The sequence below is a fragment of the Suricata suricatta genome, chromosome 17 (genome assembly GCF_006229205.1).
Source record: "Suricata suricatta isolate VVHF042 chromosome 17, meerkat_22Aug2017_6uvM2_HiC, whole genome shotgun sequence".
NCBI lineage: Eukaryota > Metazoa > Chordata > Mammalia > Carnivora > Herpestidae > Suricata > Suricata suricatta.
In genome coordinates, this window is record NC_043716.1 from 52,658,992 (window position 1) to 52,671,166 (window position 12,175).

Genomic DNA, 12,175 nt, shown 5'->3' on the forward strand with positions numbered 1-12,175 from the left:
CCCGACACTTGGGGCCAAGTACGGCCTCGGAGAAACCAATAGCCCACCTGGAGCCCTAGGTTCGAGCCCACATCTCACCAGCCGTGTGACCTTGGGCCCCTTAATTCCGAGGATCCCTCGGTCTCTAAAGTGAGAGCAGCCTCTTGGGGACTGGCACAAAAGATGAACACGCCTCATAACCTGCAAAGCGCTACGGAGCCCGAGGTGCTATTTTTAAAGGGCTTGCCCATGAGGCTGGACACCAAGAGAGGGAGGACCCTCTGGGCCACAGAGATGGGCCTGGGGCAAAGCTGCTGCCCAGATTCCTCGCTCCCACTTTTTCTCTTCTTGTTTTGGTTCTACCGGGGGCTAACCAGAAAGGGAACTGGGCCGAGGGGCGGGCAGAGCAGGCAGGATGGGGTCTCAGGGTGCCTGCCGTGTGAGCAGAAGGCAGGCAGGCCGCCGCAGCAGAGCCAAGCGGAGAGAGGGACAGTGGGTTCCGGGCCTGGCTGCCAAACCCCCTCCGGCCCCCAAGAGGCCCCTGAGCAGGGAGCTGGCTCTGCAGCGCCACCTGGTGACAGGAAGGGAGCCGTGGCTGGAAGGTGACCCTGGGCCCCAAAAGAAGTTGCACATCAACCACTGGCCCTCCGTCACAGCTGTTTTATTTCCAGTATATTCCTGACTGACCTGGCGACCCTCCACAGTCTGGCGGGAAAGAGGTGGGAGGGAGGAAAGTGAGCTTGCGCCTCCACCCATCCCTAACTAGGGTTATCTCTGGCAAGGGCGACCTTCTTCCAGGAGAAAGTGCTTGGAGGGCCCTAGAAAAAAGGCAGCCAAGGCCCCACGCCAGGCTGGGCAGATGGCACAGCTGTGGTGCAGAGTCCCCCTGGCTGACCTGGGCCCCTCTCCCCTGCACAGCATGCCTTCTGTTCCTGCCAGGCTGGGATCTAGGCTCAGCGCCCTAGCAGCCTCAGCATCTCCTGAGGATCCAGCAGCTTCTCCCTGGGCTTCCCAGCACCCTTGCCCCGGGAAACTTCCTCGGCATCCAGCTTCTCCCAGTCCGAGAACGAGACAGGCCGGACCCCTGAGGCACAGGGAAGAGAAGTCAGTGCCTCCGCCTCCTCCAGGAGCTCCACCGCCAGCCCAGAGCACTCCTCCCAAGCAGTGGAAAGGCCCAGGGCTGCCCGCCACGCCTCCCAAGAGCTCACACAGGGCCCAGACCTCGGCTGCTGAGCAGGGCCTCGATGGCTGCATAGCCAGGCCTGGGACCACGCGGCAGCAGCCCGGCCTTCAGGTCCTGCAGCAGCATCTGGCTGGTGGCGAAGCTGTCGGTCATGGTAGTGGCTATGACGCCTGTGGGCCCCCGCTTCACCCAGCCGCTGCAGTAGAGGCCTGGCAGAGGACAACAAAGGGTCAGGAAAGGGGAGGGAGCTGGATACTTCTGGCAAGTCGAAGCCCCCAGGGCACACACCTGTGCCTGCACACCCCAAGTCCTCCCGGCCCACTGTGGCCACCGGCCCACAGCCCTGGGCTCTTCTTAACCTGTTTATATCACACCACACCTTCCATCTCAGTCTCCCTGTCGACCAGGACCTCCTTGAGGGTAGGAGATGGGTCTTGGCCCACGTCCAGTCTCAGCAGGCCCTTCTAAATACTAGCAGAATGAATGAATGGGCATTTAATCAGACTGGAGGTCCCTTAGGACAGGAGCTTCGGTTTCATCTCTAGTCCCAGCCCAGGGGTCTAGTCCCGAGCAGGCCGCGGTCAAGTGAATGACTAGATCACCAGGCATAGGCGGCATGTTGGCTAGACTGAGAAGCTCCCTCCTAGCTAGAGCCAGGAGGAGGGTGGCGGGCTCCCAGGACAGTGTCCCGGGACAGGGTCCTGGATCAGAGCACTTTCTTTGTGCATGTCACTGGCTGGGTGAATGAATGAACGGCCCCAAGAGACACCAGCCTCTCCAACTCCCACCCCAGTTTGGTACCCAGACCCCGGGCATTCTCTCACCAGGTACATCGACAACCCGGCCTTCCATATTGGGGATGACCCCAAGTTTGGGGTCAAAGGGCACACTGGGGTCGATGGGACAGCTCTTATACCCAACGCTGCTCAGTACCAGCCCACAAGGGAGGTCTTCCGTGTCTCCAGTGGGCACTGCCCGGGCGGCCTCTCCGACACCCTGTTGAGGAGAGTGTGGGCAACACCAGGCTTGGGTGGGGAGATTTGAGAAGCGGGGTATCTTTGGGTAACATGAGACTCACCTCCAGTCTGGTGACTGCCAGGCGAATGCCTGCTGCCCGTTGCCCGTCTGGTGAGGACAGCACCTGCTGGGGGCTTCGGAAAAAGCGGAGGCCCCAGGCGCGGGAGGCCAAGGCCTGGCGGGCAGCCTCCTCCGGCCCTGGCTTCTCGATGGCTGTTCGAAGCAGTAATTCCGTCAGCCTCTTCCTCGGGCGGGGGACCTCTGTCAGCAATGATAACATCTCAGGCCTGTCCCTGGGTTACAGCCCTCGCCCCTAGTGCTCTCCCCCAAGCCCTCTCTGACCTAGACCATCCCCTTCCTAGAGAGCTGGGGGGCCAGGTCAGGGCCCCTCACCCTTGATTCTGTCCTGAAGGCCCAAGAAATCCGCAGGATCCAAAATGGGCCGGGTTCCTGGTAACTGAATCATCTCCCGAAGCTCCTTGGGGATGGGAGGTAGGGGAGGAGTTCAGGCCCAGAGTACCGTCCACTCCGGTGCCCACCCCAAAGACCAGACCACAGGGGAGACACCACCACCACCCACCACAGAAGGCACTGGGCCCCGGGGCCCTACGGGGCTCCCCCTCTTCCACCGTAGGCAGGAGCCTTTCTCCAGGGCTCAGTCCCGCCACACCTCCCAAGGGCAGACCATCTATTTGGGACCCCGATCCCTCTCCCTCTGGCCCCAGGCACCTTAATGGTGAAGGCCACCTGCAGGGGTCCACGACGACCCACTATCCACACCGTCTTCACCTGACTCTGCCTCAGCACCCCCAGCGCAGCCTCTGTGATGTCCGTTTTCTGGCACAAAAGGAGGGCTTTAAGTAATCGGGCACTGACTGGGCAAGGGGGCTGGCTTTTCATTTGGTGGTTTCCCTACCCTCAGTGCAGCCTGAAACTGCACCACTGCCCCGCCTGGGGGCCAGATGGAGCACTGCCTCCAGTCGTGAGAACAGCTCCAACTAGTAGCCAACTGGGCTCTCGCTCTTCCATTCAACAAGTGTTCACTCAGTGTTTTGCGTGTGCCAGGCTCTAGGCAAGGAGCCTGCGGGTGGGGTGTCAATGGTAAGCAAAAGAGACATGGTACTGGTCCGCACAGAGCTTCTGATTTGGTAGAGAGAGTGACACTTATCAAATATTCATTAATAAGTATAAAATTATCATGGTGACAACATGCCTTGCAACAGAAGCAGACAAGTCTATGAGAAGGTATTATAGGGAAACAGACCTAGTAAGGCAGTACTGGAGGGCCTCCTGGAGGAAGGGACAACTGAAACAAGAACCAAAAGATGAACACAGGTTAACTGGCAGGGGGCGGTGATGTGCACACTGGATAGTTATTTTTTTAAGGCCCATGTAGCTGGAGTGCAAAGTGAAGGTGTAAAAGGTATGAGGCAAAGCTGACGAACTGCCCTCTGGAAGGTTTCTGCCTGGCACCAAAGGGAAACAGAGGCACGGAGCTCAGCTTGGAGGGAGAGGCCTGAACCCTGCAGGCAGGGGCACCCTCTCCTCAGTGTGCCCCCAGCACCCCCTTCTCCAGCCCCTGACCTAGCCACTCACCTCCAGGTGCTCAGGCGGGGTCAGCAGGATCCGGGCCACATCCAGAGCCACGTTCCCTTGCCCGAGAATCACGGCCGTGTCACAGCTCAGGTCCGGCGCCAGCTGGCAGAGGGAGGCCCCCCCAGGCTCAGCCCCAGTCAGGCTCATGCACAAGCCCCACTCGAGCCCCCAGGCCTTCCCACACTCGGAAAGCCCAGCCCACCTGAGCCTCAGCAGGATCCCGTCTTCTCCTACCCAGCCCTACCTTCTCCCAGAGGCCTCCCCTGCTGACCTCCTCCCTCAGGCAGCCTGATGTCTCACATCTCAGCTCCCGGGGAACCTCCCAGTTTTGGACTGTGGCTCCCTTGTCCCCCCCTGTGGCATCCAAGGGCTGCCCCTGGCCCTGGCTGAGGGGTGGGGAGGAACAAGTAGCAGGCATGCTCCCCAAACTCACCTCCCGGTTCTCGGGGAGCCCGTTGTACCAGCCCACAAAGGCCCGGGCCGAGAACACTCCAGGCAGCTCCTCGCCGGGAATTTCCAGGGCCCGGTGGTCCTCTGCCCCATAGCTCTGAGGAGAGACCCAGAGCGCTTGGCAGCAGCTCAGGGGCCTAACAGACCCTGGCAGGCCTCCTTCCCGCTCCCCCTCCCCAGCTGCCACCCTGGGCCCTGCCCAATGGCTTGGGCCTCACCCCTACCCGCTTCCATCCCTCAGCAGGTGGTGGCCCTGCCCCAATCCCCTGGCCACCCCGCCCCCACCCGTGGGCACTCACCAGCACCACCGCATGGTAAGCAGTCTGGAGCTCCGGCACAGCCACGTCCCTGCCCACCACCACGTTGCCGCGGAAGGCACATCGGGCCGAGCGAGCCGTCTGGGTAAAGGTGTTGATGACATTCTGCCAGGCCCCAGAGGGGGAGGGATTAGGGGCCAGGCACTTCAGTAACCATGCCTCACCTCACAAGGTCCCCAGGCAGGAATCCACGTGGCATCCACACAGAGGACCCAGGGTCATTCCATGCAGCCAGGGAGCCCCCCTTTCCCTCCTCACCTTAACCGATGTCTCCAAACCCCCTCCTCGGGGCTCAGAGAGAGACCCACCTTCACCTCGGGGTGGTCGGGCGCCACGCCAAAGCGCACCAGGCCGAAGGGCACGAGCTGCTTCTCATAGATGTCCACGTGGGCCTGGGGGTGGTGCTGGAGAGAGAGCGGGTGGGGCTGAGGGAGAGGCTGGACCCAAGGGCTCCCCCCTTCCCCGACAGGGCAGGAGAGCCCAGCTCAGCAGGGGGAGGACACGGGGAGAAAGCAGGGCCCCGACTCCCCAGCTGCCTGGAGGCCCAGACAGGCGGAAGGAGGCAGCACGGTGGCACAGGCGGCTGAGGTCAGCCCTCAGGACTGGCGGCCCATCGCGAGGGGAGGAAGGAGGCGGCTCTCCCATCGCTGGAGTTGTACCCAGGGATCTTCTCCATCCACTTGGGTCAGGCATGACACGCAGCCCTGCCTTAGAACGCTCCGCTACTTCTAGAAATGCCCAGCCAGTCTGATGAGCTGAGAACTACCCTTTGAATTTCACAGCTGCCTTAGCTCTAGTCTCAATCATCCATTTGGAAAAGGGGCCCACAGGACACGGGAGGGAGGGACGTGGAAGGGAGGTGACAGAAGCACCTCACTCTTAGTCAGAAAAAACAAGCTCAGGGACGCCTGGGTGGCTCAGTCGGTTAAGTGTCTGACTTCAGCTAAGGTCATGATCTCACGGTTCGTGGGTTCGGGCCCCGCGTCGGGCTCTGTGCTGACAGCTAGCTCAGAGCCTGGAGCCTGCTTCGGATTCTGTGTCTCCCTCTCTCTCTGACCCTCCCCTGCTCATGCTGTCTCTCTCTGTCTCTCAAAAATAAATAAAAGACATTTAAAGAAAATTAAAAAAAAAAAAAAAAGAAAAAAACGAGCTCACTCATACAGTGCTCCCACATGGCCATCCTCCGGAGCACCTACAGGAGCCACGGGGAAGGTAAAGGGCTGTGGCTGAGCAGACAAGTCAGGTCTGGCTCTGCCCCCAACCCGCCACATGGCCCTGGCCAGTCCAGAGGGCTGCCTGGGTGCCAGATTCTTCCTCCGAAAACTGAGCCAGGGAACAGCCCCCTCTCGGGGTAGTTGGGAAGCATCCAGAAGGTCAGGACAGTGAGAGATGCTGGGCCACAGCAGATTTGGAGTCAAGAGGTCGGGGCACCCATGGATGACACTGCCCTGCCTCACGCCCCCGTCCTAGGCTCTTGCTGTGATGCTCCCAATTCAATGGGACCCAAGCCAGATGAGCTCCTGCTGGCCAGGCGCCCTCACCCCTATAAAGGCTCACACTCACCTCCTCACCTCTGTCCAAACCCCCTCTCGCCCTCCACTCCACTGCCTTCATCCAAGTCCAGGCCGCCCACCACCCACTTGCCCATCGTGCCTGGGGAGTTATTTTGAGAGAACCATAAGCCCTGGGAAAGGGAATGGTGTCATCACTGAAACGTCAGCGATGTTCGGGTCTCAAGGCTGCTGAGCTATGAGAACAGAGCCCCAGGATCTCCCAGGAGCCAGTTACGGAACAAACCCACTGTAATTGCCTAGCTGACCTTGAAGCCACACGTCTTCCCTACGTGCGCTCACGTCAACACCAGATGGGTGTGTGGTCTGCGTCTGGAGCCTCCTTGTGTTCCCCTCCCATGCTTTAACAGTCTTTGTTGTTTCTACTTGGCGAACATGAAATAAACACCACGTGCAGTTTGCCTGCCGCTGCTTCGTTGGCGGAGACCCCCCGGCCTAGCCGCTGGGTCTGTGTCTGAGAACTTGGTCTTCAGTCCGCGGCTACACGTGCCTCCTACTGTCCCCATCCAGGCCAGCCATGGGCAGCGCCCGATCCACCTCCTTCACACCCCGCTGATGCTGTCTCCACACCGCAGGGACCAACCCCGGCCCCTCCGCTGTCGGGCTCTGTGCCACAGGGAACATTTCTTAACTTCTCGTACAATGAAAGCTCTTTTGGGGGGGTGCTCGTGATCAAACAAGAGAGGCCAAAACCCCTTAGCCCCGCAGCTGACCCACTGTGATGTTCAATCTAGCAGCTGCCCTTTGGGGGGGACACCTGGGTGGCTCAGTCTGTTAAATGTCCATCTTCCGCTCAAGTCAGGATCTGACTCGGAGTTTTGTGGGTAGGAGCCCCACGTTGGGCTCTGTGGTGACAGCTCAGAGCCTGGAACCTGCTTTAGATTCTGTGTCTCCCCGTCTCTCTCTTCCTCTCTTTCACTTGTGTTCTCTCTCTCAAAAATAAATAAACATTGAGGGGAAAAAAAAGCTGCCCTTTCCCATTACTGCTGCACGTCCCCACCTTGCCCACAAACCTGCTCTGGCATCTCAGCCTGGCGGCCTGTACCATATACAACCTGGCTTTCCATCTTCATCTTCCCTTCTTTCCTGCTTATGGGGCCTTCCCTCCCGGTCACACCGCCCCGCCCAAGGCCGGCTGCGCAATGCTGGCCCTGCTGGGGGGTTTACTGAGACCTCTCATGGCCGACCTTGTCTTCAAAGAACTCTCTCTTCTCTAACTCAGCTCCCCGCTCTCCCTCTGGCTGTTTTTTCTCAGGCTTTTTCTCTTCTGCCCCTGCCCCCACCCAACTCCCAATGAAAACATTCTCTGAGGCTCTTCCAATGCGGGACCCCTCCCCTGCCCCAGACGCACATTCCCTGGGGAAGTTGCATCCACTCCCTCCTATGACCTCAGATTTCCACGGACCTGCTGGTGTTCCACTCTGTCCCCTGCCCGGACTGTCCCCTCCAAACCTGACACCCTGGATGACACTGCAGACACCTCAAACCCATCCAGATGGAAGTCAACTCCCCATTCCCCCAAAACTCACCCCTTCTTCTCCTCTGTTCCCTCCTACCTCATCCACCCAGAGCCCAAGCCAGAACCTGGGGCTGTTCCCCGACGCCCCTCAACCCTGCCCAGTTGGTTAGCCATCTTCCCCTCCTGCTCCCCGCTGCCACCTCGGCTGCTCTCCATTGCTCTCCTGGCCACCTAGCCCCGCCTTCCTGCTCCGCTGTAAGCCCTACAGGCAGAGAGAGTTTTCTGTCCAAAATGGAGGGCTTGCCTAAAACCTTTCAGTGAAGCCAGCTACCCACAGGAATGGGCTTCTGAATCCCCCCCGGGGGGGGGGGTCTGTTTATGTTGATTCCGGGGGTGTCTGGGAGGCTCAGTTAATTAAGCATCTGACTCCAGCTCAGGTCATGATTTCACAGCTTGTGGGTTCGAGCCCAGTGTCAGGCTCTGTGCTGACAGCTCAGATTTGGATTCTGTGTCTGCCTCTCTTTCTGCTCCTCCCCAGCTCATATTCTGTCTCTCTCTCTCAAAAATAAATAAGCATTTTTTAAAGAATCTTTTATAATTGTTGATTCCAGGGCACCTGGGTGGCTCAGTCCATTAAGTATCCAACTTCAGCTCAGGTCATGATCTCACGGTTTGTGGGTTCAAGCCTCACATTGGGCTCTGTGCTGACAGCTCGGAGCCTGAAGCCTGCTTCAGATTCTGTGTCTCCCTCTCTCTGCCCCTCCCCTGCTCACGCTCTGTCTCTCTCTCAAAAATAAATGAACAATACAAAAATAATAATAAATAAGATAAATTAAAAAAGCATATAGACTGTGGGAGAATCATGTTGAATGCCTGAAACTAAAGCAACTCTGTGTATCAACTAAATTTCAGTTAAAATTCATTTTTTTAGGGGGCCTGAGTAGCTCAGTCAGTTCAGCATCTGACTCTTGATTTCATCTCAGGTCACGATCTCACAGTTTGTGAGTTCAAGCCCTGCATCGGGCTCCATGCTGACAGCATAAAGCCTGCTTGGGATTCTATCTCCCTCTCTCTCTGCTTCTCCCCTGCTTGTTGTCTATCTCTCTCTCAAAAATAAGTAAAAATAAACTTTAAAAAATACAAAATAAATAAATACATGTTTTTAATTAAAAAAAAAAAAAGAAAGAAAGAGCACCCCTGCCATTGGCCTGCTCAGAGATTCTAGCACCTTCCTTGTCTAGGTGAGACCCTGGGCAGCATCCCTCAGCCTCAGTGTCCTTACCTGTGAAGCAAGGGCCAGGACACCTGCTTCAAAGGGCGTCATGGGGAGATGAGCCCACGGGCCAGGCTTAGCTAAGTGCCACTGCCCCCAATGTGTCGTGTCGTGTTCCCGTCTGGGGAGCACAGCCAGTAGCCAGGAACTCGCAGGGGGCACGGACTGGCTTGTGACTGGCTTTTGTGTGCACCCCCAGCACCTCTTACGAGGAAAGCCCGTGCAAGTACGTGCCGGCGGAGCGCAGGGCACTGAGAAGCCCGCCTGCAAGGCGCACTCTCCCTGGTCCCCAAACTTCAAGCTCAGCTAGCAAGTGCACCCTACACAAAGCCCTCCTGGATCTCCCCAGACTCTGTGGGATCCCTAGTCTCCATCCCAGGGTCAGGGCTGTGCTACTACATGACGGTTTGTCCATGTGTGACCCCTCCACACACGGCAGGTCCCCTCCAAAGCCCGTGGCCTCCTTTAATGAAGCTCAGGCGCACCTTCTCCAGGAAAAACTTTCTGACCAACTGCACTTCACTCAGTTCATGCTAGTCACATCACAGTAATTAGCTCTCTCCCCTGTGTTGCTTGGAAGGGATGTTTGGGTCACTTTTCAGCAGCGTGTCCAACTCCCACTGGTCATCCCAAGATCCCCCCAGTTTGAAAAAATTCTAATGTTTATTTTTGAGACAGAGACAGAGCATGAGTGGGGGAGGGGCAGAGAGAGCGAGAGAGCGAGAGAGAGAGAGAGAGAGAGAGAGAGAGACAGAATCCAAAGCAGGCTCCAGGCTCTGGGCTGTCAGCACAGGACCTGACATGGGGCTCGGACCCACAAACTGTGAGATCATGGCCTGAGCCAAAGTTGGATGCTTAACCAACTGAGCTGCCCAGGTGCCCTAGGCCCCCAAGTTTTAATACTGAAAACTCCATGTCCTAGGCAAACTAGGAAGATTGGTTACCCTACCTTTTAAGTTTCTGCATATATGTGTGCATAATTAATATATTCATGCTTTTTCCTGTCTCTCCATAGACAGCCCAAGTCCCTCCAAAGTGAGGCCACTGTCTTAGCCTAGGTCTCCATCTCTCCTCCCTCCCACCAATATCTGCCCAAGCCTCAAGGGTAGCCAGCAGCCTTGGAGCCCTGCCCACCAAGGCCAACACGGTAAGCCTTGAGTCTCTGGCCTTGGGGTGGGCGGAATGGGAGATGGAGGGCAGGCTGAAAGAACAACAGAGCATGGGGAGGGCTGGAGCACGACAAAGTGCCTCTAAGGACAGAAAACTCTGAGAAGAGGGGGTAGCTCAGGACATAGGATGTTGAGGACAGAGAAAAGAACGAGAAAGAAAGAAGAGAAGAGGAGGGGCAGGATAAAGTCATCCTGCCAGTCTACACAAAGTCCCTGACGGGTTTGGCCAAAGAGGCATCCCAGACCATCCACCACTGCCCACCGCCCATGAAGCAAACACACTTCTCCCATAGTCGAGGACCTAGACATGCAAGCTCCAGATGTAGGTGACAAAGCGTATAGAAAGTGTCTGGTCTAGATGGACTGGGAGCCCCTTTCCCATCAGGGATCCAGGAGTGTTTTTTAAACTTACGGGAGTGGTGCTTGCCCTCAGGATTGGAGCCGCAGGTGGACCATGGGAGGGGGAACCAGGAAGCCACGGCTTACCTTTAGCAGGTGCTGGGCGGTATAGAAGCCAGCTGGGCCACTGCCCACCACGCAGATCTGGGGGGGCTGCTCCTGTGTGGAGAACCACTGCCGGAAGTCTTTGTGGGAGGAAGTGGGAAAGGGACGGAAGGTCAGATCAACCTCCTCCCAAACCAACATCAGGGTCGGACAGAAGCTGGAGCTCCCCAAGCTTCACCCCCCATTTGCATGCTCCTCCTCTTTTTCCTCAAAGCTTTGGTGTTGGCAGCATCCCTTACTTCATCTGAACCCCCAAAGGCTGTGTCTTCACCCAGAGCCCCACATCTCACCCATGAATTTACAATGCCTGCTCAACACCGCCCATCACGCCTGAAGCTGCCCTGCACAGTACTTCATTTTTCTTACAGGGTTCCCCACCCAGCTAGCTAGAATACCACATCCTTCCAACGGACTCCATATCCTCCCAGTCTTGCTGGCGTGGACCCCCCTCAATATCAGACTGTGCTTCGTATACCCACTGTCTCTCCACAGAATATTATATTGTCCGTATAGACCCCTATCATTCCTATAGACCCCTGTTTCACTTCAGACGTCCCTCTCGTCCCACAGACCTTCACATACCCCCATTCACCCCTTCTTACACCTGTGCACCTCATGGTCTCCCCTTCTCACGTCTGTGTACTAACATCTCACCGCCCGCCTGCTCCCGCACACCACGCCAATCTCGTTCGCATGAGTGGACCTCTGGGTCTCGCCCTTGGTCCCCTCTCATCCCTCTCCAGCCCTGCCCCAGCTCCGCCAACCCCCACACTTGGCGCTCGCAGGCCTCCCCGCGCTGCCATCCGGCCCTACAGGTGCCCTGCTCCTACTCGGGGTGCTCCCGGGGGGAGGCGGCAGGGTCCGACGCCACGCCGACCAGTGCCACCAGAGCCACCAACGCGGAGCCATGGCTGGAAAGAGCAACCAGCCAGCGGACCTGAACCCGGAGACAGTCCGGCGCTCCGAGCTGGGGTATCCTCGCTGCTCGCGGACTTCGGCCCCGCCCCTCCCTGGCCCCGCCTCCAAGTCCCGCCTCCCACGCTCTGGGAGAGCGCAGCGTGCAGGCCACACCCCCGCCCCCGAAAGAATCCCGCCCCAAAGGAGAAGCCCGCCCTCAGATCCACCCCCTATCGCTGAGGGCCCGCCCCCAGGACTTCCGAACTGTTGTGACTTAATAAATTTATCCCCAACCTTCACCCTCCTTCCAATCATCTGGAAGCTAGGGTTGGAGGAGAGCGAATCTCCATCGCTGTTTCAATCCCGCCTGAAGGAGCGAGCCAATTATAAAGGAGCTTACTTTACTTAGCCTCTCCCCCTCGGAGACTCTTGTCGCTCTCTGATGGCGCAGGGGCCCTTTCCTTTTCAAAGCTTACCCTCCAGCCTGGGCCGGGCTTCTTCCCAGCCAATCACTAGTCGAGTTCCAAGGGCGCCTCCCTGCCCATTGCGTAATAACCACGGAGTCCGGAAGTCTGGGAGAAAAAAGGGCTTCTGCCGGAACCTTGGCGGTGCCTGGGCGTTATACCTGTGTGACCCTGGCCACATGCTGTCCAGGTCGGGGTAGGGAGCATGTTAAACCTTGGAGATCAAATCCCGTCTTACTTCCTCCCCCTTTACGTAAAGAAACAGGGAAGAAGCGGCTTGCCCTCGGTTCTAAGGA

The 12,175-nt window shown here is 57.8% G+C and overlaps 1 protein-coding gene across 1 annotated transcript; it reads right to left on the bottom strand.

Moving 5' to 3' along the window:
* Positions 1 to 623: 623 nt before the first annotated feature.
* FDXR (ferredoxin reductase) lies at positions 624 to 11,494 on the bottom strand. Its single transcript, XM_029928616.1, has 12 exons — positions 11,349 to 11,494; positions 10,501 to 10,598; positions 4,851 to 4,946; positions 4,525 to 4,647; positions 4,209 to 4,322; positions 3,776 to 3,877; positions 2,909 to 3,016; positions 2,573 to 2,657; positions 2,241 to 2,440; positions 1,987 to 2,158; positions 1,201 to 1,371; positions 624 to 1,063 (listed from the first exon to the last, which is right to left on the bottom strand). The coding sequence occupies exons 1-12, from the start codon at positions 11,425 to 11,427 to the stop codon at positions 933 to 935; spliced, it is 1,479 nt and encodes a 492-aa protein (XP_029784476.1). The 5' UTR covers positions 11,428 to 11,494; the 3' UTR covers positions 624 to 932.
* Positions 11,495 to 12,175: the final 681 nt, after the last annotated feature.